Source organism: Stegodyphus dumicola, chromosome 11, assembly GCF_044657685.1.
Source record: "Stegodyphus dumicola isolate Sdum_Otavi_A_Nest chromosome 11, ASM4465768v1".
NCBI lineage: Eukaryota > Metazoa > Arthropoda > Arachnida > Araneae > Eresidae > Stegodyphus > Stegodyphus dumicola.
Genome location: NC_140778.1, coordinates 167,181,585 through 167,205,326, shown reverse-complemented (window position 1 = coordinate 167,205,326; position 23,742 = coordinate 167,181,585). Strand labels below are relative to the sequence as shown.

The 23,742-nt window shown below is 49.2% G+C and overlaps 1 protein-coding gene, 2 non-coding genes and 2 pseudogenes across 3 annotated transcripts; all 5 read right to left on the bottom strand.

Annotated features, from left to right (window-relative positions):
• Positions 1-11,069: 11,069 nt before the first annotated feature.
• LOC146994627 (U2 spliceosomal RNA) lies at positions 11,070-11,219 on the bottom strand (annotated as a pseudogene).
• Positions 11,220-13,127: 1,908 nt separating this feature from the next.
• Positions 13,128-13,323, bottom strand: LOC146994626 (U2 spliceosomal RNA). Its single transcript, XR_015044292.1, has one exon. It is a non-coding gene; the product is annotated as a U2 spliceosomal RNA (small nuclear RNA).
• Positions 13,245-18,150, bottom strand: LOC146994625 (uncharacterized). Its single transcript, XM_085826395.1, has one exon. The coding sequence runs from the start codon at positions 18,148-18,150 to the stop codon at positions 14,713-14,715; it is 3,438 nt and encodes a 1,145-aa protein (XP_085682521.1). The 3' UTR covers positions 13,245-14,712.
• Positions 18,151-18,740: 590 nt separating this feature from the next.
• LOC146994624 (U2 spliceosomal RNA) lies at positions 18,741-18,864 on the bottom strand (annotated as a pseudogene).
• Positions 18,865-20,772: 1,908 nt separating this feature from the next.
• LOC146994623 (U2 spliceosomal RNA) lies at positions 20,773-20,961 on the bottom strand. The gene has a single exon (XR_015044302.1). It is a non-coding gene; the product is annotated as a U2 spliceosomal RNA (small nuclear RNA).
• Positions 20,962-23,742: the final 2,781 nt, after the last annotated feature.

The window sequence follows — 23,742 nt, the reverse complement described above, 5'->3', positions numbered from 1 at the left end:
GATATTTGGTCTCCTTCTCAGTTCTTGTATGTTGAAAAGAGGCGAGTCGATTCTCAAAGGCGACGGTCACATCAATAATGAGGCAAGAGTCGTCTTTCGAAAGGACAAGATCGGGTCTCAGGGAAGATCCTTCAATAGCCAGATTCTCAGAAAGGACGTTCCAGCGACCAGAAGCAGCATCCTTTAACCTCTTGACGATGGAATTGTGCCTGTTCTGGTAGAGCCGCGAATACTTCATGCAATGACAGATTACATGAGGCAGAGTCTCCTCTGGAAAGGGGCAGCGACGACATGCACGGCGAGTGCGATCCCATGGTTTGGAGGCGTTCAGTGGCACGAGGTTGAGGCGGGCGCGGTGGATAAAGCGCCAGTCGGCAAAGCGAATGAACGATCCCTCATGGAAGAAGTGTGAGCTTGCACGTGCAGCCGAAACGCATTCCATGGATTTTCCTTGACTTGGGAGATTCACCAAATCTTGGAGCCTGCAAGATCTTCTAAGGTGACGAAAGGATTTGAAAATAGAGTTCCTGTTGCTAGGAAAGATGGTAGAATTCCCACAGGAGATGGAAGGGCAGCCGTCGTTGTCAAAGCTCCAGGAGATGTTAAGGCGGCGAGAGGCAGCGCGGGCAGCAGACCATAGTGAAGAGGTGGGGTTGCTGGTGGCGGCGAATGGTCCCTCATCCGATGCAGAAAGGAACTGGCTGACGATAGAAGGAGATGGAGACAGCTGGATCCGAGCGCGAATGTATCCACAAAGATCATCCCAAGCAAGCTTGCGAACGAGTGGGTCCCTAGATGTTAGGAGCTTAAACGCACCGTCCACAGCAGCAATGTCGGAGTCTTCGGCGGCAAGAGGGAAACCGAAGGAACCTTTCCCGGAGAGGCCGTAGAGATAGTTATTGGAGGCTTCTGGGGGGAGGTTCAGGGTCCTTTTAATGGCAGGCTTGAGGAGATCGTCGATCTTTTTCCAGTCAGTTTTGGAGAACTGAGACGTCCTCATGTGAAACAGGAGCGACGGGAAGAAGAAGGTCTTAAGAGCATCAATCCGTTGCCAGGGTGCCAGCTTAGATTCAGAAATACACTTGGCCAGTGACAAGAAGTCGCGGAGTTGGGCACGTGCAGGCGGGAGGTTGAAGCCAATGGGCTTACCAAGAAACTTGAAGAATTCACCCTCTTTAAGTGCAGGAATTGGAACTTCAGAGATGTAGAAGGCAGTCGGAAGAACACGGGAGGAGCGAACAGCAGAGAAGTGGAAGGAGCGGCACTTCTTGGGGTTCAGCAAGAGATTGAGCCTGGAACATGCATCTTGGACCCGGAGGAGGTCATGCTGGAGTGCTTCAGGAGAAGGCGCCAACAGGAGGAGGTCATCAGCATAGGCCAGAATCTTTGGAACCGGAGACATCGATTCAACACAGCGAAGGACGGGGTCGATGACAAGGTTGAATAGGAGTCCGCTAAGTGGGCAGCCTTGGCGAACCCCAGCGTGGATGTCGACAGGACAGGACGTGCCATCACTTGACAAGAAGGAGGTGGTAGAGCCACTGTAGAAGGACCTGATGAGGGAAGAGAAGTCGTCACCAACACCGGAGTCAGAGAGAGCAGCATAGATGGCTGAGTGTGGCACGGATCCAAAGGCATTAGAAATGTCTAAGGATGCTAAGCACAATTCAGACCTGGATCGACGAGCTAATTGGAGTTGACTGTGGAGGATGAAATTGTGTTCAAAGACACCATCATGAGCAAGGAAACCTTTCTGGCAGGGGCTGAGAACGTCGTGTGTAGAAAGCCAGCTGGAGAAACGACGTGCCATGCAACCAGCAAAGAGCCTTGAGATGCACGAGCTAAGGGCGATGGGTCGCCAGTTGTCAATAACGGAGGGGTCCCCATCCTTGAAGATAAGAAACGTGCGAGAGGACTTCCAAGAGGCCGGAATGCGTCGCAGCTTCAAGCAGATGTTAAAAATAGCACAAAGTGCCTTGCATTCGGGGTCGACATCTCTCCAGTGTCTGTAAGAAAGCCGATCAGGGCCAGGCGCGGAATTTTCACAAGCCATCAGCTTGGAACGCACTTCAGAAGGGGAGAACGGCGACATGTCAACAGGAGGACGATCAGAAGCATGCTGGCAGAAGATGGAAGTGTCTGCATCCCGTGGAGAGTACTCTTCAGAGAAGTGGGCAGCAAGATCTTCCGCAGGAATCGCACAGAAAGAGGAGTCACGTTGGGTGATGAGTCGGAGGGCTCTCCGACGATTCATCCGGTAGATCCTCTGTATGACACGGGGATTGGAGGCGTCCGGTGTGCGGCGAAACCCAGACTCTTCAGGAGGCACAGGTGGAGGGAGCTTGACAGTATCAGAGGCAGAGGAGATGATGGCATCAAGGCAGGTCTCGAATTCGGACCAGGTGTTACTGTCATCTGGAGCAGAGGAGAGGCGCTGGAGGGTCTCGCTGAACTGCAGCAGTGGGGAATCATCTGGAAGCAGGGTGTCAATGGAGGGAACAGTCGCGGAGTCACGAAGGCTACCGGAAGGAACGGAGAATCCATCATCAAGGAAGCTTGAATTGAGAAAGTCGTCCGCTGGAGCAGAGAGCGAGAGAGCCGGCGAAGAAAGTGCAGGAGAGACTGGAGAAGCAGAAGGAGATGATCTTCTGGCAGGAGAAGCAGGAGTACCAGGTGAAGAAGTAGGAGATGAGTGAGGACGCTCTGGAGAGACTGCAGCAGAAGGAACAGGAGGCGAGGGTGCGGCAGTCGAGGCAAGAGCATCATTCATAGGAACGGCGGGTACAGCAGGCGGAGGAGCAGGCACCGTGGAAGCAGCAGCAGGAGAAACCTGGGTAGGTTGTTGGCGTGGTCTTCTCGGTCTTTGAGGGACAGGAAGAGGGAGAGCAATATTATCAGAGGTAGCATTACGTTCAGCTCGCTGATGGAAGGCAGAGTGGTTGAAGAGACCTTTTCTGGAAGGACAGGAGAAGGGACACACTGAACATTTCCACCGGAACGAAGCACCAGACGAGAGGACAGTAGGAGAAGAACGGAAGCAGGAATGGGAAGACACCTTGTTCACCAAGAGCATGCAACAGTGACTGCACCATTTCATGCAGGAAGAGATGGGAAGCTGATGCTCCTGGAGAAGGTGGCGTGTGAGAGACTTCTTCATCCTTGACCAGGAGTTGGACCTAAATAGAAGGCTGCAGTTTACTTCCGTGCAGGAGAAGACGTCGTTGACAGGAAAGACGAGATGCAGCGTAGAGTCGACCCGACAAGTGGAATCAGGACCCTGAGGGCCGATGTAGGTGGTGTCAAGGCCAGGAGAACTGGGAGGAGGCGAAGTTCTGGGGGCGGCAGTCGGAGAATCAGAAGCAGGAAGCCGGAAATCATGAGGAGAGTCAGAGCTGGGAGAGGATCTGTGACGTCGGTACCAGTGGAAGCGCAGCTGTTTCTTGTTGATACAGGACATTCCACAGTCACCACAGATGATCAAGGCAGGCGGAGGAGGAGAAGGGGAAACGGAGGTGCTGGCATCCGGCAGACAGGAGGACACGGCAGTCGGATCACTGGCGCAAGATGAGGAACCTGGGGCAGACGTCACAGGGCAGACAGGAGGCAAGATGTCGCCGCTAGGTGCAGGGACAACTGTGCAATCAGGAGACATCGTGGAAGGAGATCCAGGAGGAGGCGGTCCAGAGCAGGTATGTTTGACAGCAGCACGCGAACGAGTGTGGTGGCACACTGGCGAGTCAGAGGAAACATCAAAGAGAGAAGAGGCAGGCGAGTCAGACGAAGATCCAGTGGGATGAAGATCCAAGGTGGGAGACTGTGAAGAGCGGGGTCCAGGAGGTGAGCCACAAGAGCGACGGTAAACTGAGTCAGGCGACCTTTCGTAGATCTTTGCTAGGAGTTGCCTGAGATTACCACCTCGTAGCAGTGGAGGACCGGAAGGCGTGGCAGCCGCAGCAACATGTCGGACAGGAGGTCTTGAGCTGGAACGCATAGCAGAAGCATGGTTTTCAACAGGCAGACAGGTGACAGAGCAGGGCTGAGGTGACGGCACAGCAAGAGAGGAGCGCATATCCACAGCAGGTATCGTAGAAGCCGTAGGCAACATCCGAGGTAGGCCAGGAGTTGTTGGCGACGGGATTCTGGGCGGACGAACCGGAACTGGAATGTAGTCACTCGAGGAGCCGGCATCATTCGGTGGTCCAGGCATAGCTGAAAAAAAAATGGAGAGAAACACAGCAGCACAAAAAGCAAGAACAAAGCACTTTTGGCAAGATCAAACATAAAACAGTCAGAGGGCAAGAGCAACTGTCGAAGCTTTGGGTGGATCTGGTAGGGAAAAAAACATAACCAGGGTAGGCGGAGAAAGTAGCGCGTGCAACTAGCCGATTTGGATGGAAATTGGTGTCGAGCTAAGGATTCACTCAGCCGAGTGGCCTGTCTGCTAAGACACCAATGGAGGTAAGTCCCTGGACCCACGACGAACTGGGGGTCGAGGCACCTACCGAGACTAAATACTCGAAAGGAAAAACCATTGACAGGAAAGCAAAGACGATGACCAGGACTTGGAAGATTACGCCCCACTAAAGGCCGTACCCAGCCGGGTGTCCTTTTCACATGGATGGGTAATCGGAAGCTTACTCGATCCCTGACCTGTGGCAGAACCCAGGCTAAGAGCTCACGGCTACTCCGGGACACTAATCCGAGTAAGCATAAAAACCAACCAGTTAGATCGAAACTAACCTGGACATGGGAAAAATAAATAAAACGAAACAAACGATAGCGGAAAGAGCAAAGAGATAGGGATGAAATAAAGGAAAGACCACGCCCACCATAATAGTGAGTTTGTGCAAAGGAAAAAATAAGGGCTCAACGAAAGCATTTTAACACTAAATAGGGAAAAAATACTAAAGAAGAGCAAGAATAGACAGGAAAGAGGTAGAAAAAGTTAGACCCCACCCATCACATGGATTAACCGAAAACGGCTAGTTCGGTGATAGCGGGAAAAGACACCTGCACGCTCACAGGGAAAGGAAAGGTTCCTACTGACGCAAGTAAAGGTCACCAACCCATCAAGCATCAGTAGGAGAAAAAGAGACAAAATAAAGCAAAACTTACCAAAGATCCACCTTGGCTCCGCCCTCCGGACGAGGCAACTACTCTATCAGCATATCCACCGGTGAACCTATAAAAATAAATCAAACCGGCAAATTAAGCTGATAAGAACAGATGTTTTTTATTGAACAATACTTTTGGCCACTTTACAGAAGAATGATATTTGCGTGGCAGAAATATCATTTTACAATTCTATTATACATTAATTTTCTATTTACAATTATTTACAGAGCGAAGCAGATATGTACAACAACTATTTTCAGAACCAAGCACTTATGTACAACATACTAGGTTTTTCTTTCTACTTACATATTTCGGGGGTTTGTACTTTGTGAACACTTAATCGGATAGTTCAGTGAGTCCATGTTAAATTTACCAGTTCTCCTGTCTGACGTCCGTGAGATGCTCCACATAGATATCCCTTGATTTACTTATTGTTTCACTTACGATGAGCTTTCGCATAAGTGATGCGTACTTCCTGCTGCAGATCCTGCTGAGAACTTTATCGTTGTTTGGATCCCATGATCCTAGTGCTCCGATTACAATTGCTTCTACGCGCACATCGTTGTATGTAGATTTCAGTGCTTCGATTAGCGGACGGTACTTGTTCATCTTCTCTCGGCGAGCAGCATCAAATGAAGACCGACGGTTGTCAAAAGCAACTGTTATGTCTAGGATGAGGCATGCGTTGTCTCTTGTTAGGATGATGTCCGGGCGTAGCGGGAGTCCTCTGACTGGCCGGTTCTCGGAGAGGAGCTGCCACCTTCCACTGGCTGCCTTTTTAATCCTCTCTACCACTGCATTGTGCCTCGCTTGGTAGAGACGGCTGTATCTCATGCAGTGGCAGAGGACATGCGGGAGGGTCTCGAGCTCAAAGTTGCATCTTCTGCAGCCACGGGAGCCATTCACATTGCGACGAACACCGTTCAGGGGGACGAGGTTTAGCCTTGCACGATGTATAAATCGCCAGTCGGCGAATCGTGTAAATGCCCCGTTCCGGAAAAAGTGAGAGCTTGCTTTGGCAGCCGCTGCGCATTCCATCGCCTTGCCCTGGTTGGGATAAGTGATGAGTTTCTCTGCGCGGGATTTCTTGATGGCATTCCGCAGGGTGCGGAATACAAGGCGTCGCTTGCCGGCTGTTATGGTGGTACCGTCATGAGAGATCTCCACAGTGTGGTCGTCAGAAATTGTCCACGTGACTTTTAGGCGACGGGCTGCGCTTCTGGCCGCGGACCAAACTGATGAAATTGGGTTGGAGGTGCTCCTGGGAAAGTCTTCGTCACATCCCGAAAGGAAAGCTGCAATCTCAGAGAAGGAAGGAACCCTTTTCAGTCGTCCACTTACAAGTCGCGTAAGGTCCTCCCAAGCGAGCTGTTGTATCCCAGGGTCCAATGAAGTGAGCAACTTGAAAGCGCTGTCAATCCTTGCTATATCTGAGCTTTCGGCAGCCAGCGGGATACCAAAGCATGCAGATTCCTTCGCGCCGTAAAGATATTCATTTGCCGCCTCGGGAGGTAGGTTGAGAGTCCTCTTTAGTAGCGGGCGCACATGTGAGTCAATCTTTGCCCAGTCGGTTTTCTTCAACCGGGCCGTCCTCATATCAAAATCCATTGATGGAAACACAAAGGATTTGAGCGCGTCAATGCGCTGCCAGGGAGCAAGTGGCGAATTCAGGATCATCTCGCATTTCTGTAGGTAAGTATTGAGTGCCTCGATGTCCGGTGGTTGGTTGAATCCAATTGGTTTCCCCAAAAATTCCTCACCTTCACCCTCACGAAGACACCTGATGGCAGTGCCGTCGATCGAGAACTGAGAGTGGCGGACACCCGTTGGGCGAGCTCCGGAGATATGTAGGGAGAAGCATTTTCTGGGGTTGATGTAGAGGCCAAGCTTTCCAACCAGGTTGTGCGTCAGATTGAGTTGAGTTTGCAGCTCCGCAGGGGAGGGCGCGAGTAGCAGTAGGTCGTCGGCATACGCCAGTATGCGGTGTAGAGGACTTTGCCCTTGGACTGCGACAAGTATCGGGTTGATGGTCAAGTTGAACAACAGCCCACTTAGGGGGCAACCCTGACGTACTCCGATGTCAATTGGAATTGGATCCGTGGGGCCTTCCTCTGTGAAGACGCGTGTGGACGCATCCGTGTACAGCTCCTGTATCAGCTCGGTGAAATGATTCCCAACTCCAGAGGCTCGAAGCGCAGCAAAAATTGCATCGTGGGGCACGGATCCGAAGGCATTGGATAGGTCCAATGACGCCAGGCAGGTGTCAGATTGGCTGGTCCGTGCTAGCTGGATTCTCTGCTGAACAACGAAGTTATTTTCAAACACCCCGTCGAAGGGTAGAAATCCCTTCTGTGACGGGGAGAGGATGCAGTTGTCGATGAGCCAAGAAGTGAACCGTCGTGCCAGGCAACCACAGAACAGCTTGGCAATCGTAACACTCAGCGAGATAGGACGCCAGTTTTTGATGTTATGCGGGTCACCCCCTTTGGGTAACAGGATAGTACGAGAGTCTTTCCAAGCTGCAGGGACTTTCCTAGCTTTCAAGCAGATGTTGAAGATGGCTGCGAGTACTGTACAGTCCGGATCAACGGCCTTCCAATGGTTGTATGAGAGTCGATCGTGTCCGGGTGCCGAGTTTTCAGCTGAATAGAGTTTCCTTGCGACCTCTGCAGGAGAAAATGGAGAGAGGTCAAGTTCTCTGGGGAGAGGGGATGGTGAGGTGTACACTGAGGTGTCAACTCGGTTGTTGCATAGGGCAGCAGCAAAGTGATCTTGTATATCCTGTCTTCCAATTGGGCATCTCTGTGAATCATCCCCGCAAATCAGTCGGACCGCTCTGCGTCGGTTACGACGGTAGAGTTTCTGGAGCAACTTTGGGTCATCACGTATCTTGGCGGAATTGTTGTTGTTTCCAGTTACATCCTCGCTAGCGGGAGGAAGACGAACTGCACTCGCGGCGGCCATCAAGATCTCGTCAAGTAACGTGGAAAAGGCATCCCACTGCTCAGTGGTCATCGGGTCGGAAAACTCTTCCAGTCGTTCTGCGAACTGTTCAAGGGGGGACGTGACTTGTATTTCTACACCACCCAGTGGAGATCTCTCGGCATCATCCGATACGGTTTCTGGAACCGGTGAGTCGGGTGTAACTGTAGGACCGGTAGGTGAAGGCGAATCCGGGAAGGACGGCTCCGGGGAGTGTTCTTCAAAGGAAGGGTTGGTTCCCAGATTGTCAGTCAAAGGCGCATCAACCTGTGGGGTAGTCCTCATGTCTGTTCCTGGAGGTGCGGCATCCTCTTGATAGGGCAAGGTATTAGGGTCTGTTGCACTTGTCGATTGGTAGGCAGTGGAAGGTCCATCAGTTCTAGCATCATCTTGGCGAGATGTACGGAATCGTGCAGTCCGTGCCTGTCGTCTTGCCGAGGTGGAGGGAAGGAGAGGCGTCACTAGAGGTGGCTGGAGTAAGCGCTGCCGTTCACGTCGGTGGCGTGCTTGGTGGTTAAGGAATCCACCCCGTGTTTGGCATGAGAAGTCGCACTGGGTACATCTCCAACGATGTTGAATGCCCGATTCGACGACTACGGGCCGGTCTCTAAAGCATTGATGGGTCGAGACCTTAACGGCGATGGGCAATAGGCAGTGTGCACACCAGTTCCGAGTGCTAGCAACATCTATGCCATGTGTGTACAAGAGGTGTCTGCAGAGCGAGTGGCGGAGTTGGGTCCAGCGTTTCGAATGGAATGTCCTATGGCAGTCCCTTTCGGTGCAGTGGAGTGTGTCTTGCATCGGGAAGAGTAGATGGACAATAGAGTCACGTCGGCAGGATGTCTCTGGGCAGGACTCATGATTCTCCACATGAGTGGGCATAGGCAAAGGCTCCCTCACTGACAGGTTCTGCAATGGCCTGCTAGGACGTGGGCCAGGTGCAATTTGCTCAGTAGAAGTCGTAGCAGCATGTGAGCGTATTACATTGCTGTCTGGTGCGGGCAATTCAGTAGAGAGCAGATCAGTCCTTTCTGAGGGAGTGAGGCATAGGATGAGGACGTCCGCATCAGTCGTGTCTCCAGCGCTGGAGGTAGTATCCAAGCGTGTCTGGCAGGGTACTTGAGGTGCGACATCGGATTCACCAGGTAGGTCTTTACTAGGCGAAGTGGTCACCGGGACAGTGGCAGTTAAAGCAGGTTGAGGAGCAGCGTCTGTTGAGCCAGAGGCAGTGCAGTCCGTGTGGACGGGGCCTGGTGCAGGAGCAGCGGGCGGTGAAGAAGCGGCGTCAGTCAGTGTCTCAGGAGTTGAGGAGGTAAAGTCATCGTCTCCAGGAGAGGTGGGAGGCGGAGCCTGTCTGTGACGGAGGTGACGATGGGACCGCAGCTGTTTCTTATTCAGGCAGGAGCGACCACAATCCGGGCAGGTGACGGCAGACGCCAGTTGAGGTGTGGAAGCATTAGTCTTTGGTCCAGGTATGACGGTGGGAGTAGAATTCCTGGCCGGGAGGGTGAAGTATGGTGTCGACGGGATTGACGTCTCCGAAGGTGGCAGCAAGTTCCTTGTGTTCTCCGCAGGAAACACCTTGGATTTAGCAGGTACGTTGGACGTCAGAGACTCCGTCCCCGCGGTGGAGGTGATCACTGCGCAGAGAGGACCGGTTGAAGCAGGATGAGCAGAACTCTCTCTCATGGATGGCGAAGAAAGAGCTTCAGCGTAAGTGCGTGGGGGTGAGATCGTGAGTGTGTTCGATGAGCAGGCATGACCAGCCGCCGTCCGAGCCCGTGTATGATGACATTCGGGCGAGATCAATGACCCAGGAATGCTCGCAGCTACCCTTCTGTCAGGAGGTGGGTGGAGCGGACTGTCTTTCTCCTGCACGTGCGTCCTTGTATGCCTTCTGAGGCCCCTTCTGCTCGTACACTCCAATTCGCAGACGTAGCATGCGAATGTAGACTGGGGTGTGGTGGGCGTGTCCTTGGCAGAGGAGGACGTGTGAGCAGACTTGGCGAGTGATGAACCCTCTGGTGTCCTTCGTTCACTAGGTTGACAAGTGACCACAGGTAGGAGCGGTGTGCAGCCAGAAGTCTTGGCTTGAATTCTATCCAACAGTTGGCGTAAGTGTCCACCTTTGGAAAGGGGCGGTCCAGAGGGTGTAACGAAAGCTGGCACGTGTCTGGGCAAGGAGGACGACCCGGTGGGCGTGGCTTCACTAGTGGCGATACTCCCGTAGTAGTAGGTGGGCACACTCCTGGCAGACGAGCCGGCTCCGGGCAGGCAAGGCGTGGCACTAGGGACCACAGCGGCGACTCCAGGATGAGCAGTGGCACTAGAAGATGCAGGAACAGCTCTGGAACCTCCAGTGGCAATTTCGGGAGAGGCACTCGCTCCAAGGGCAGGAATAGCTCCGGCAGATCCAGCGACGACACAAGAGTTTCCATCGGAGGATCCATGGTCTGCAGCGGCGACTTGGGAAGTAGCCGGAACGGATTGGATCAATCCAGGGACAGATGCAACCGGGAAGGCTCCGGCCGTCACAGGGATGTCTTCAGAAGCTCCAGGGTAGGCAGGAATGGCCTCAGACAATCCGGGGGCCTCAGCTTCTGCATCAGCGCACCAGGAGAGGCTCCAATAGATCCAGGGATGGCTTGGGAAGCATCAGCGGCTGATCCCGGAGCAAGAGGGACGACTCCATTGGATCCAGGGATAGCTCCAGCGGGAACGGCGGGCACTCCATGGTCAACAGCTGCTCCAGTGACTCCAGGAACAGCACGGGAACAGGTTCCAATGGATCCAGCAACAGGACCTCCAGCGGGAACGGCAGGCACTCCACGGTCAACAGCTACAACAGGAACGTCTCCAGGGACTCCATGCACCGTATGGGAACCTGCTCCGGCATCCAGGACTCCAAAACTGGCTTCAGGAGGCGGTGAGCGTCTTCCAGGGCTCCGAACTCCAGGCGGTGGGCGGGGCCTCGGCGGTGGGCGAGGCCTAGAAACAGGAAACATCTTTAGCCACCAGTCTACCTGTAAAAACAGTAAGAAGTGACCAAAAAAGATGAAAAAGTATCGGCAACTTGACCGATTTACTACACTTTGATCTTAGCCAAAAGGCCGAGAAGCGATGCAGAATTCTCTGGCGTGATGAATTCACTTTCAATTTTTCATATTTCAAAAGTCCTGAGCATTCGTGCAGGGGGAGAAGGGGGTGCAGAAGACTCAGGTTAGCGAGTGCTGCTTGGGGGTTTTTTATGATATGTCGTTATTTCATCCTCCTCCTGTGTTACAAAAAAAGAGGTGTACAAGGATGACCAATTTCTGTCTAGTCAAGTGGATCATTTTGCGGTCCTTTCTAATGTTCCCATTCTGGAGGCGTCAGTCCCCTCCTCCTTGGGCGGGGCTAGTTTTAAAAAGCTAAGGACGTCAAAAGTTCATTTCATTCAAGATTCAATTGCAAATTTTATTCTTACTACAGCAAATGAACCACAATGCTGAAATATCCTAACAGATATTTCTACATTATCGCAATAACTTACAGTAGTTATATTGGACGTTTTACGGAAACGTTGGCCGGAACAAAATTCAAAGTAGAAAAAGTTAATCCGATCTCAACGCGAAATCGCTACAGTCAATAACAGCAGTAAGTAAACAACTGAATTCCGGTGTTTTCCTCCAGCTTTTATAAGCTTATGCACCATGCAACATAATATTCTCGTATTTTCTCAATTTTTTTTCAGATGGGAAAAGAGGACAATGAAATATTCATGAAAGTGTTCATTTCTCTGGAGTAGCTTCCTCCTCCGAAAAATCTCATTCTTCACTGCAGGTGAATATAAAACAAATGTAATTACAAAGGCAATAAAAATAGCAAAACCAAAAATAAATAAATAAATATTCCTGGAGTTATCGAATGCCCATGCTTGGGAAGAAATTATTTTTTGTGATTAAACAAATATTGAGACAGTAAAATTTATCAGCCAAAACTGCATTACATAATGCCAGAGTTTGATTGACACAAATTCGACATGCACAGTCCAGCACATGGTTTCCAACTCAGAGATACTCTCTCTCTCTCTTCAATTCAAACGTTGCACTTGAAAACACAGAGTGAAATATTAGGAACTTAAAACAATTAAACAAACAGAAAAATTACAAAAAACACTTTACAAATTCATTTGTAATATGTACAATAAAACAGTACTTTTTAATTTACAATTAATGATTACTTTGTATTCTACACTTCCACACTAGTGGCGGGCAAGCCATCTCAAAACTCAGAATAAACTGCTTCCTGCATAGTGCAGCCATCTATTGGCATTTTCCCGTTTGTTAATATTAATGTGCCAACAAAATAAATGAATGAATGAATAAAAACATAAATACAACAATCCTTAACAATAATTGTAGACCATTACAATTAGCTGGCGTTTAGAAATCATACAGAGACAAACAAAACATTAGGAAACAGACAGAAAAATCTTTGTTGCTGCAGTGTGCCTACAAACATTTTACACCCTTTTGAGAGTTATTTACAATAAAAAGGCTCGTGTGTTGAAAGAAGCAATGTGTATACGCGCGCTGTAGTGGGAAAGATCTGGCAAATGTGAATAGGAATTCTCTCAAACTTACATGAAATGAGACAAAAATGTTACTGCAAATGAAATTTGAGTGATATTTCGAGGCCGATCTTCCTTCAATCAGTCAGACAGAATGAGTAAGTTGTTAAAAGTACGGGGAAAAAAATGTGGATTTTATGGGATTTCTGTAAATACGAATAAAACTTCGTATTTACAGAAACCAGAACTTGACACTGAAAAGAACGAGGGTTAAACCCGAGGCTCCAGAATGTTCCCATTCCGAGGAAAAGAACGAGGGGCCCGAGCAATAGCAAGTTAAAAAAAAGGCAGGTCGCCGCACACTCGTACAAAGGTATGATGTTGTCAGACCTTCGGTTTTCTGAAATTTGAAGGGGCCATTTTAAAAGGACGTTTTCCTGAGGATGCAGTGGGTGAGTGAAGTTTCTGCTTTTTGGATATATTGTGGGCCGTATCCTGCAAGTAGTGCCATAGCAGGCCAACCCGTGGCGAGGGCGGAATAAATTCCTAACCACAAGCCTATCTGCAAAAATTAGTTTAATATCTTGACGTCATGTCGACGTCGTATCAGATATTAAGCTGATAAGAACAGATTTTTTATATTTTCAATATTTCATGCCATTTTACAAAGCTATTGTTCTGATCATGGCACATCAGACAATAACGCACGCAGTGCGATTTTGATAATAATAGCATGAGTAAGATAAAGAGAAATTATAAAAAAATTGTCAAAATTTAGATTAGATATTTACATTAAACAAAGAATATTTACAGATGTGATGTGTACAGTTCCACACAGTATATACATGTAGTATAACTTTTTCAGGAGTGTCCATCTTTAATTTGTCTGCTGGGTCTGTCGAATTCCGGTAAGATGTTCGATGTATATATCCCTGGAATGTCTTATCGTCTCGCTGACGATGAGTTTTCTCATCAGGTTTGCATATTTATTTGAGCATAGTCTCCTGATGATCTTGTCGTTTTCTGGGTCCCATGATCCGAGCATACCAACAATGATAGCTTCGACGCGAACACTTCGGTAGGAACGGCGAAAGAGGTCGACGAGGGGAAGATATTTGTCCTCCTTGGCCTTCCTAGCGTCCCGAAAAGCTTGCCTCCGGTTTTCAAAGGGGACTGTGACGTTAATAATAATGCAGCAGTCATCCTTGGACAACACAAGGTCAGGCTTGAGGGAAGTCCCGGCAACGGTCTGGTTTTCATGTAGTACGTGCCATCTTCCGGAAGCGGCGTCTTTTATCCTTTTGACGATAGCGTTATGACGTTGCTGGTAGATTCTGGAGTTCCTCATGCAATGCCCAAGAACATGTGGAAGGGTCTCATCGGGGCAACGGCAGCGGCGACATCCCCTGCGTGAACGATCCCAGGGCTTGGCAGCATTCAAAGGTACCAGGTTAAGCCTGGCACGATGAACAAACCTCCAGTCGGCGAAGCGCAGAAAGGAACCATCTTGGAAAAAGTGTGAACTAGCCGGCGCAGCGGAGACACACTCCATGGCCTTTCCTTGATTTGGAAGCTGAATAAGATCCTGGAGCCTGGATGACCTTCTGAGGTGCCGAAAGGAGCTGAAGATGGTATTTCTGCCACTGGGGAAGATGGTGGACGTCCCACAGGAGATGGAAGGAGAGCCATCAGCATCCAGTGTCCAGGAAACGTGAAGACGGCGCGAGGCAGCACGTGCGGCGGACCAAAGAGAAGAGATGGGGTTGCAGGTGGCCGTGAACGGAGCTTCGTCCGAGGCGGAAAGGAACTGACTGACAAGTGCTGGGGAGGGCTCAAGATGAATCCGTGCCTTGATGTAGTTTCGCAGATCGTCCCAGGCAGGTTGGCGAACCAGGGGGTCCTTGGAGCAGAGTAACGTGAAAGCTCCATCCACAGCGGCAATGTCAGCATCCTCGGCAGCGATTGGAATCCCAAAAGCACCCTGTCCGGAAAGACCATAAAGATAATTGTTGGAGGCTTCCGGAGGAAGATTAAGGGTACGCTTGATGGCAGGCTTCAGGAAGTCATCTATCTTCTTCCAGTCCCCCTTCGAGAGCTGAGATGTTCTCATGTGAAAGAGGAGCGAAGGAAAGAAGAAGGTCTTTAGGGCGTTGATCCGTTGCCACGGAGCAAGCTTGGAATTCACAATGTCTTGGGCCAGAGAGAGGAAGTCCCGGAGCTGAGCACGAGCGGGGGGGGAGATGGAACCCAATTGGCTTTCCCAGAAACCTGAAGAAGTCGCATTCCTTAAGGACAGGGATGGGAGTACTGTCAATGCAAAAGGTGGTCGGAAGAACCCTTGATCTGCGGACAGCAGAGAAGTGTAAGGAGCAACACTTCCTGGGGTTAAGGGCGAGACCAAGTCTTGTGCAGGCAGCATGAACTCTGTGGAGATTTTCTTGCAAGATGTCAGGAGATGGGGCCAGCAGAAGGATATCGTCAGCGTATGCGAGGATGGGCGGAACAGATGACGAAGTGTCAATACTGCGCAGGACAGGGTCAATAACAAGATTGAACAAGAGACCACTAAGGGGGCATCCTTGGCGTACACCGGCATTGATGTCCACAGGGCCAGACGTACCATCACTGGAGAGAAAGGTAGTGCTCGATCCACTGTAAAAAGACTTGATCAGAGAGACAAAGTCCTCACCAACTCCAGAGGAGGCGAGAGCAGAGAAGATGGCCAAGTGAGAGACGGAACCGAAGGCATTCGAAATATCCAAGGAAGCGAGGCAGAGACTGGATCTGGAACGTCGGGTAAGCTGTAGCTGACTGCTGACAATGAAGTTGTGCTCGAATACTCCATCATGAGCCATAAAGCCCTTCTGGCACGGACTAAGCACATCATTGGATGACAACCAGTTCGACAGGCGACGAGCCAAGCAGCCGGCAAAGAGTCTGGATATAGAAGAACTCAGGGCGATGGGTCTCCAGTTGTCAATATTATCTGCGTCACCATGCTTGTGGATCATGAAGGTGCGAGATAACTTCCAGGCAGGAGGAATCTTCTTGAACTTCATGCAGATGTTGAAGATGGCACATAGAGCTTTACAATCAGGATCAACTTCCTTCCAATGCAGAAAAGAGAGCCGGTCAGGGCCGGGCGCAGAATTCTCACAGGCAAGGAGTTTAGAACGAACTTCCATTGGAGAAAACGGTGACCAGTCCAGAGGAGGGCGATCCGCAGGGCACTGAGTGAAGATTGTAACATCGGCATCACGATGGGAGTACTTGTCAGTGAAGTAGGAAGCAAGTACTTCAGCAGGGATGGAGCAGAAGGAGGAAGAGTTAGAAGTGATCAATCGAAGAGCTCTTCTTCTGTTAGTACGATAAATCCGCTGGATAACTCGAGTATTGGAAGCATCAGGAGGGCGTCTGGCAACAGAGCCCGAGAAAGGCACAGGAGGCGGGAGCTTCACAAACTCTGCAGAAGAAGAGATGATGTAGTCGAGGCAGACCACGAACTCAGACCAGGACTCATCATTCACAGGCGAAGTCAGAAGGCGGGTGAGAGTGTCATTAAATTGTAGAAGCGGCGACTCGGGTGGCAGCAAGACATCAGTGGACGAGATCGGAGGTGAATCTTCTGCAGTCCCAGGAGGCGGGACAGAGTCAGAATCAGGCTGGAAATCCAACAAAGTGTCATCCATGGGAGCGGAAAGAGAGAGAGCAGGCGAAGAGCCTGAAGGCGAGGTCTGCAGAGAGGGAGTCCCAATGATCCGGGCAGGAGCGACGAAGTCCTGAGCAGGAGGAGAGGTGGAGCCAGTAGTGAGCGTCTGGGCTGGCGAAGTGTGGGCAGGCACAGCAAACAGGTCGGACACTCCAGACGGGCATGGAGGCGGGATGGGGCCAGAACAAGTCGGAAACGGCACAGAAGCTGAAGAAAGAGCAGGGGGAACATCAACGACAGGCGGAGGAGTCGTGCTGGAGTCACTGACGACAGGCGTGGTAGCGGCAGGAGCGCGTGACATGGAGGTGGTCAGTGGAGGCCGACGCGTAGTCCTTGATCTTTGAGACACAGGCCGAGGAAGGGGAATGGCATTCGACTCAGCATTTCGGGAAGCCCGTTGATGAAACGAGACGTGATTGAAGAGTCCCTTCTTGGATGGGCAGGAAAACGAGCATTCCGAACATTTCCAGCTAAAGGAGGCACCGGACGGGATCACAGTGGGAGAGTATCTAAAACAGGAGTGCGTGGAAACCTTGTTAACGAGCAACGATGAGCAGAGACCACACCATTTCATGGTCGTCAGAATGGGAAGCTGATGCTCTTGAAGAAGGTGACGTACAAGAGACTTCTTCATCCGGGACCAAGAAGCACACTTGAACTGAAGACGGCAGTTCACCTCCGGGCAATCGAAGACATCTTTGACGGGGAAGACCAGATGAAGAAAGGAGTCGATACGGCATGTAGACGGCGGGCCCTGCGGTCCAATAGGAGGAGGCTCCAACGAGGTGGACGGTGATGTGCTGGTGTCGCGAAGTGCATTAGAAGCACGTAGCGAAGAAGTACCAACATCGGTAAAGTCATTCTCTCCCGGAGAGGCAGAGAGCCTGGTCAGTCCATGACGACGATATCTGTGGAAACGTAACTGCTTCTTGTTCAGGCAGGGTCTACCACATTCAGGACACGGAAAAGTCGGAGATGTAGGAACCGAAGCATCTTCAGGGGTGCAGGAAACCAGGTGAGGCAGAGTCATGGAAGCAGGAGTCCCAGAAGTAGGCTGACCGGCAGGCGCAGATTCCTGATGCAAGCAGGGCGTATCTGTGGACGACGAGGCAGCAGCGGAAAGAACCATGGCAGGCGGCGAAGTGAGGGAGGAGCATGCATGGCCGGCGGCTGCACGAGCACGCGTATGATGGCAAACAGGAGAGTGAGCAGGCAGGTCAGAAACAGTGTCAACAGTCGTCTGAACAGTCCCAGAGTGGGCGGAGACATGCGTCAGCATGTGAGTCTGCAGGCGTTTCGCATTCGAGAAGATCATACCGCAAACATAGCAAGAAAACTCCGAATGGCAGTCAGGAGTCCCGACAGGAACACGGTCATCATCCAGGCAAGCATGTGAGGAAGCCAAGCGAGGCGATGTGTCAGTCACAGCACTGGATGAAGGGCCCGGTAGCAAGGTTTCAGCGTGGGAAAGGACCGGTGAGGGAGTCTTAGCAGTGATTCTCGCAAGCAGTTGGCGCAGGTGACCACTTCGCAGCAGGGGTGGTCCAGACGGTGTGACGGAAGAAGCCACATGTCGACTAGGCACAGAGCATGAAGTACCAGCAGGGGGCGTGGCATCAGTTGCAGGCGTGTGAACAACACTGGAAGATGAAGGTCGCGCAGGGGACTTCCACGAAGCATAGTCATCAACCGGTACCAGAAGTGGCGTCGTAGGCATCGGCGGTAATCCAGGAGCAGTCGGAGAGCGAATCCGAGGAGGCCTCTCAGGCACTGGAAGGTCTTGTGAAGACATACCTGCATGGGAGTCACAGACAGGGCACAGACAAGTAGAACTGGCAAGATCAAAGCGGCACCAGAGAGCAAGAGCGTTCGACGGAACCAAGGGTCGACCTTAAAAAAAAAAATAGGAAGGGAGAAGAGAGAGACGGGTCGAGGAGGATAAGAAGACAGAGCGAAGAGGAAGAAACGAAGGAGTATACACGCCCACCACAAAGGGTAGGGTAGCGGAGAGGAAGAAAAGAGCTAATCACAACGAGAAAGACACTGCAAGCAGTGCTTTCCGAAATGAAAAGCGAGAAGTAATAGAAAAGAGACCACTTCCTTACTGAAAGAACTGTAAAACAGCCGAGACAGAAAGAAAAGGGGAGGGAAAGGAGAGACCCGTACAAACACCAAATTAAGCTGCACGCAGCTTATTCAGTGGAGACGGGAAAGAACCGCTCACTCACAGGCAACCTGCTCGCTCGCAGGGGACAGGAAAGGGCCCCATTGAACGCAAGTAAAGAACGTATTCGAACCATCAAGCGTCAATGGGAAAAGAGGGAAATAAAGCAAAAAACATACTTACAGACCGCGTTGGCTCCGCCTTAGCTCCGCCCTCCAGAAGAGTGAAGTTAGTCCATCAGCATAGTCACCACTGTAAAAGTAAAAATAAAATAAGTGCACAAATTAAGCTGATAAGAACAGATACTACACTTTGATCTTAGCCAAAAGGCCGAGAAGCGATGCAGAATTCTCTGGCGTGATGAATTCACTTTCAATTTTTCATATTTCAAAAGTCCTGAGCATTCGTGCAGGGGGAGAAGGGGGTGCAGAAGACTCAGGTTAGCGAGTGCTGCTTGGGGGGTTTTTATGATATGTCGTTATTTCATCCTCCTCCTGTGTTACAAAAAAAGAGGTGTACAAGGATGACCAATTTCTGTCTAGTCAAGTGGATCATTTTGCGGTCCTTTCTAATGTTCCCATTCTGGAGGCGTCAGTCCCCTCCTCCTTGGGCGGGGCTAGTTTTAAAAAGCCAAGGACGTCAAAAGTTCATTTCATTCAAGATTCAATTGCAAATTTTATTCTTACTACAGCAAATGAACCACAATGCTGAAATATCCTCACAGATATTTCTACAATATCGCAATAACTTACAGTAGTTATATTGGACGTTTTACGGAAACGTTGGCCGGAACAAAATTCAAAGTAGAAAAAGTTAATCCGATCTCAACGCGAAATCGCTACAGTCAATAACAGCAGTAAGTAAACAACTGAATTCCGGTGTTTTCCTCCAGCTTTTATAAGCTTATGCACCATGCAACATAATATTCTCGTATTTTCTCAATTTTTTTTTCAGATGGGAAAAGAGGACAATGAAATATTCATGAAAGTGTTCATTTCTCTGGAGTAGCTTCCTCCTCCGAAAAATCTCATTCTTCACTGCAGGTGAATATAAAACAAATGTAATTACAAAGGCAATAAAAATAGCAAAACCAAAAATAAATAAATAAATATTCCTGGAGTTATCGAATGCCCATGCTTGGGAAGAAATTATTTTTTGTGATTAAACAAATATTGAGACAGTAAAATTTATCAGCCAAAACTGCATTACATAATGCCAGAGTTTGATTGACACAAACTCGACATGCACAGTCCAGCACATGGTTTCCAACTCAGAGATACTCTCTCTCTCTCTTCAGTTCAAACGTTGCACTTGAAAACACAGAGTGAAATATTAGGAACTTAAAACAATTAAACAAACAGAAAAATTACAAAAAACACTTTACAAATTCATTTGTAATATGTACAATAAAACAGTACTTTTTAATTTACAATTAATGATTACATTGTATTCTACACTTCCACACTAGTGGCGGGCAAGCCATCTCAAAACACAGAATAAACTGCTTCCTGCATAGTGCAGCCATCTATTGGCATTTTCCCGTTTGTTAATATTAATGTGCCAACAAAATAAATGAATGAATGAATAAAAACATAAATACAACAATCCTTAACAATAATTGTAGACCATTACAATTAGCTGGCGTTTAGAAATCATACAGAGACAAACAAAACATTAGGAAACAGACAGAAAAATCTTTGTTGCTGCAGTGTGCCTACAAACATTTTACACCCTTTTGAGAGTTATTTACAATAAAAAGGCTCGTGTGTTGAAAGAAGCAATGTGTATACGCGCGCTGTAGTGGGAAAGATCTGGCAAATGTGAATAGGAATTCTCTCAAACTTACATGAAATGAGACAAAAATGTTACTGCAAATGAAATTTGAGTGATATTTCGAGGCCGATCTTCCTTCAATCAGTCAGACAGAATGAGTAAGTTGTTAACAGTACGGGGAAAAAATGTGGATTTTATGGGATTTCTGTAAATACGAATAAAACTTCGTATTTACAGAAACCAGGACTTGACACTGAAAAGAACGAGGGTTAAACCCGAGGCTCCAGAATGTTCCCATTCCGAGGAAAAGAACGAGGGCCCCGAGCAATAGCAAGTTAAAAAAAAGGCAGGTCGCCGCACACTCGTACAAAGGTATGATGTTGTCAGACCTTCGGTTTTCTGAAATTTGAAGGGGCCATTTTAAAAGGACGTTTTCCTGAGGATGCAGTGGGTGAGTGAAGTTTCTGCTTTTTGGATATATTGTGGGCCGTATCCTGCAAGTAGTGCCATAGCAGGCCAACCCGTGGCGAGGGCGGAATAAATTCCTAACCACAAGCCTATCTGCAAAAACTAGTTTAATATCTTGACGTCATGTCGACGTCGTATCAGATATTAAGCTGATAAGAACAGATAAAACCAATTTTATTGAGCTAATATTAACAATATTTACAGACTATGTACAATCAAGTACAGCGTTCAACAAGAATTTAGTATATCATTACAGAGTAAAAATGTATACGTGAAGTGCAATACAGCAAAAGTATTACAAATTGTAGATTATATACATGAAATAAAACATAAAATATAAAATATAATATATACAACTGATGGTGATGCGTAAATGTGACATACATCATTTTCTTGTTTTAACATACCGTGTTGGCTAAGATTGCATGTCAATGTTCACTAGTCAAAGTTCATGTGTCAAAGTTCATGAGTCAGAGTTCAAACAGTCCAGGATTTGCAAAAGGCACAAGTTCGTAAGAATTTACAGTTCGTACCTAATTTTCATTTGCCTGGGAGTGGCTTTGTTCATTATTTGGAGGATTTGCCTCGGTGAGTAGTGTGACTTCACTTCTTCCACTTAAATGTCCAACGTAGATATTCCTGCTATGGCGGATTACATCGCTGACGCATAGCATCCGAAGGAGGCGGGCATAGGAACGGGAACAGGCGATGTTGATGAATTTATCATTCGCACGATCCCATGACCCCAGTGCACCTATGACGAATGGAACGATCACGCAGTGTCCACGTTCTTGGGCGATGGAAGCACGGAGCATTTCATATTTTTCAAGCTTTCTGGCTCTCGCTTCAGCAAAGGCACCCAAGTGGTTTTCGAAGGGGATTGTAACGTCAATGAGGAAGTGTTGTCCATCCCTTTCAACTAGGAGGTCAGGCCTAAGCCGTGAGGTGTTAAGGGACTGGTCCACAGAAATGATGTTGAAGTCTCTCTCACACATCTTGATTAGGCGATCGACAATCGCATTGTGTCGCTCTTTGTAGAGGATTGAGTATGCCATGCAATGATCTAAAAGATGTGGGAGAGTTTCTCTGTCGGCTCCACAACGGCGACATCTTGGGTCAAGGTTCGACCATGGCTTGGCGCCATTAAGGCTAACAAGATTCAGTCGGGCCTTATGGACGAACCTCCAATCAGCAAATCGAGTGTAACTTCCAGATTGCAAAAAGTGGGTGGAGGCTTTTGAGGCGGCAACACATTCCAATGTTTTTCCTTGATTGGGGAGAGACAGGAGGCGTTCATCTCTGACGGATTTACAGGACTTCCTGATCGAGGTGGCAATATTGCGGCGGTGTACTGCTGCAGCTGAAAAATCACCGGCTTCGATGACAGGGAGGCAATTCTGAATCGTCCACTTGACCTGCAATCTCCTGGAGGCAGCACGAGCAGCAGTCCAGATGTTCCCAATACGGTTGCTGCTTCTACGGAATTCTCCATCAGTAGTGCTAGAGAGGAAGGCAGCAACATCCGGGTCCTCATCCCGCAGTTGCAAGCGATGTCTCACAGTATCTTTTAGATCCTCCCAGGCCAAAGAACGTACAAAGGTGTCACGCGAAGTCAGAAGCTTGAACGCTGTATCTATCGCAAAGATATCTGATTCCTCAGCAGCCATCGGCAAGTTAACAGCTCCACTGGCCGGGCTTCCATAAAGGTAGTCATTAGTGGCACGGTGAGGGAGATAGAGAGTGTCTTTCAAAAGCGGTCGTAAGACCTTGTCGAGCTTTTCCCACTCTCCCTTAGGAATCTGGGATGTGCGCATTGCAAAGGTGAAGGATGGGTACAGGAATGTTTTAACGGCATCCAATCTCTGCCAGGGTGCCAATTTTGATGTCAGGAGTCTCCGTCCATTTCCAATGAACCGCTCGATTCTGGAAGGAGTGCCACATTCTCCCAGGAATCCAAATGGCTTTCCCAAAAAGTCGCAAGTCTCTCCATCATTGAGGTGGCGGATGGGCTGTCCATTGATGTTGAACTGCGTGGGTCGAGTGCCAGCAGGTCTGCAACCGGTCAGGTGAAGGGAGGCGCACTTAGTTCCATTAATCCCAAGCGAGAGTAAGTCACATGAAGTGGAGAATTTGTTGATCAGTGACTGAAGCTCAGCAGGTGAGGAAGCAAGGAGGGCAACGTCATCTGCATATGCCAGAATAGCACCGCTGTTCGAAGAGGCCGTGTTCCAGAGAATGGGATCCATTGTTGTGACAAAGAGAACGCCACTCAGAGGATCACCTTGAAGGATGCCAGAGCGAACTGGGATGGGGGGCGTGGTACCGTCGTTTGACACAAATTCAGTAGATACATTTTCATACATGTCTTTGATGATGCTGCAGAAGTGATTTCCAGCACCAATGTACTCAAGAGTGTCAGAGATAGCTGAGTGTGGGACGGACCCGAAGGCGTCAGCAATATCCATCCACGCAACACAAAGGTCTTTTTTCTGTGTTCTAGCATCATTCATCTTCTTTTGAAGCAGGAAGTTGTTCTCCACAACACCATCAAATGGGCGAAATCCCTTTTGGCCTGGGTGGAGGATGTCATTGCATTCAAGCCAATCGGACAGTCTAGTAGCAAGGAGGCCAGAGAAAATCTTTGCAATAGTCCGACAAAGTGAAATCGGTCGCCAGTTATTCGGGTCGTCAGGGTCGCCTTTCTTGTAAATCAAGATGCTCCTAGAGTTCTTCCAAGAGTGAGGGATTCTACGGAACCGAAGGCAGATGTTAAAGAGAACAGTCCGAACGCATCCCTCCGGGTCCAGAGATCTCCAATGGTTGTAAGTGAGTCGATCCGGCCCAGGTGCCGTGTTCTCAAATCTTCTGAGCCTGGTAATAACCTCAGCTTCAGTGAAAGGCTCCATATTAATCGGCGAAGAGATCTGTGGCGGGGATCTAGAGTTGAGGATGGAGTTGTTGAAAGTTCTGTCCGTCCTG